This window comes from Dioscorea cayenensis, unplaced genomic scaffold (assembly GCF_009730915.1).
Source record: "Dioscorea cayenensis subsp. rotundata cultivar TDr96_F1 unplaced genomic scaffold, TDr96_F1_v2_PseudoChromosome.rev07_lg8_w22 25.fasta BLBR01000565.1, whole genome shotgun sequence".
Lineage (NCBI taxonomy): Eukaryota > Viridiplantae > Streptophyta > Magnoliopsida > Dioscoreales > Dioscoreaceae > Dioscorea > Dioscorea cayenensis.
The window spans coordinates 1,505-3,603 of NW_024086956.1; the positions used below are offsets into that span (position 1 = coordinate 1,505).

A 2,099-nucleotide genomic window follows, 5' to 3' on the forward strand; every position below is an offset into this window, starting at 1 on the left:
GAGCTTCTTTTGTTTTTTAATGGCAACATGGAGAGGTTCTTCCCATCTATTCATGAAGTTCTCTTGGGAGGAATTTATAATAAGAAATGGTCGGTCATACATAGAATATTATATTATAATAACAAAGATGTATAAAAAGAAGCAATATATATAATTCTCGTACTTCAATCTCAATGAACTTCAATGAAATGAAGGTTCATAGTTTACACTGTAGAGTACAAGCATGTGCAACATGCAAGTGAACATCACAAGGTAAACCATTCTTCTTTCTTTTCTTCAATTCAGTTATTGTTTCATTCTTGATCTTTTTTTTTCTTTTTTAAATTAGAATTTGATCAGCAATGGAATCAAATACATCAAATGTTTGTTCATCACAAGCCAATGCAACCACAAAGCCGAAAGAAGATAACCGGTATTCGATTTCTTGTGGATCGAAAAGGACTTTCAAGACAATGGCTAGTGAAGGAGAAAGATCATTAGTTTGTGTTGACAATCATCTAATGGCGGAGAGGAAGAGAAGAGAGAAGCTCAATCAACGGTTTATCGAACTTTCAGGACTCATCCCCGGCCTGAAAAAGGTGATCAAAATTATTTACTCTTTATTCTTTCAATCTTAAATTAACTGCAATAATCAATCCATCTTGTAGCTTGACAAGGCATCTTTGATTGAAGACGCAATTAATTATATCAAAGAACTCGAAAAGAAGTTAAATATGAAAAGGACTAGTAGTAATTCCGCAAATTATCAGAATGAAAGTTTATCAAGAAAGACATCGCCAAACATCGAAGTTAATATGATCGAAAAGAATGTGTTAGTGAAGGTGCATTGCGAAGCCAGAAAAGGCATACTCGCAAAGATACTCGAAGAAATAGAAAAACTACATCTTGTTCTCTCTGCAGTTAGCACAATGCCATTCACTGCATCATGTATTTGTGTTACTATCACAGCAAAGGCAAGTATATAATTTTTTCGGGTTTTTTATGTTAGAGTTTTTGAATTATATGATTAATTTTGGATCTATTTATTTTGATTTGCAGTTTGAAGAAGGGTATTCAATGAATGTGAATGAACTTATGAAGAAGTTGAGCTCATCATTCATCAATTTCTTGTAATAAAGATGAGTGAGGTGCATGGTTTTTTTCTTTATAGCTTTGTTGTATTTTTTCTCATTAGTATTTGGATTATCTAGAGTTAATTAGACTTGTGAAAATGTTAATTAACTAATATTTGTTCTTATTTTCTTTTCTTTAATAATTATAATATAGAAGGTGATAGAAATTAATAACTCAAATGATATCTTTGATTAAATAAACAATCAGTAATAGTATGAAAAATAACAAGATAAATAATTAACATGAAGATTAAAACAAATTTGTTGACAAATAATAGAGAATCGCAACAAAAATTAAGAAAGCTAGAAGATAACTCAAATGCACAAGATTTACAAGATTTGGTGATGTACTTACTGTTGTACCCTATCCTGATTTAGACCTCGGGTTTATTTAGATTTTTATGCTTGCATTAGGGGCAAAATGGTCATTTAACAGTAGTGACATTTTGCACGTTTGCATAGTAGCTTTTATGTGAAAAATTGGGGGTAATTCCGTCATTTGGATCCATTTTATATTATTTTTCTATTAAGAGGGCAATTAGGTCATTTTCTATAATATATATATATATATATATATATATAAAAGAATGAATGAGAGAAACCAACCTGGATCCTTCTCCTTCTCCATTTCCTTTCTCTTTGTTTCTTGTTCGGCCGACCATAACTTTAGAAGAAATTGTTTTTCCGGCGAGAATTTCTGGTGAACTCAAATACTAAGGGGGCGTTTGGTTTGGAGTAGTGGAGTGGGAATGACTCTTTACATTGGGTAAGCATTTGTTTGGATGTGGAGTAATGGGAGTGAGAGAGGATTGAGGGAAGGAGTGAAGGGTTGTGGAGGGGTATTCACAATCATGAGAAAAATGGGGGGATTCTTGATTCCTTACTCATGAAATGACTATATTGCCCTTTGTGTAAATACCTATCTCCAATTTGTAATTGGTTATATAGATTAGCTAATTAATTATTTATTATAATATTAATAATAAA

The 2,099-nt window shown here is 31.7% G+C and overlaps 1 protein-coding gene across 1 annotated transcript; it reads left to right on the plus strand.

Moving 5' to 3' along the window:
- Nucleotides 1-341: 341 nt before the first annotated feature.
- On the plus strand, nt 342-1,113 carry LOC120254658 (transcription factor bHLH25-like). Its single transcript, XM_039262721.1, has 3 exons — nt 342-578; nt 648-953; nt 1,039-1,113. The coding sequence occupies exons 1-3, from the start codon at nt 342-344 to the stop codon at nt 1,111-1,113; spliced, it is 618 nt and encodes a 205-aa protein (XP_039118655.1).
- Nucleotides 1,114-2,099: the final 986 nt, after the last annotated feature.

What these genes read in the sequence shown, in the direction of transcription:
- LOC120254658 (XM_039262721.1), top strand. Translation starts at nt 342, where the DNA reads ATGGAATCAAATACATCAAATGTTTGTTCATCACAAGCCAATGCAACC. An exon ending in TCATCCCCGGCCTGAAAAAG is followed by an intron (nt 579 to 647) that starts GTGATCAAAATT and finishes TCCATCTTGTAG; the next exon opens with CTTGACAAGGCATCTTTGAT. An exon ending in GTGTTACTATCACAGCAAAG is followed by an intron (nt 954 to 1,038) that starts GCAAGTATATAA and finishes TTTGATTTGCAG; the next exon opens with TTTGAAGAAGGGTATTCAAT.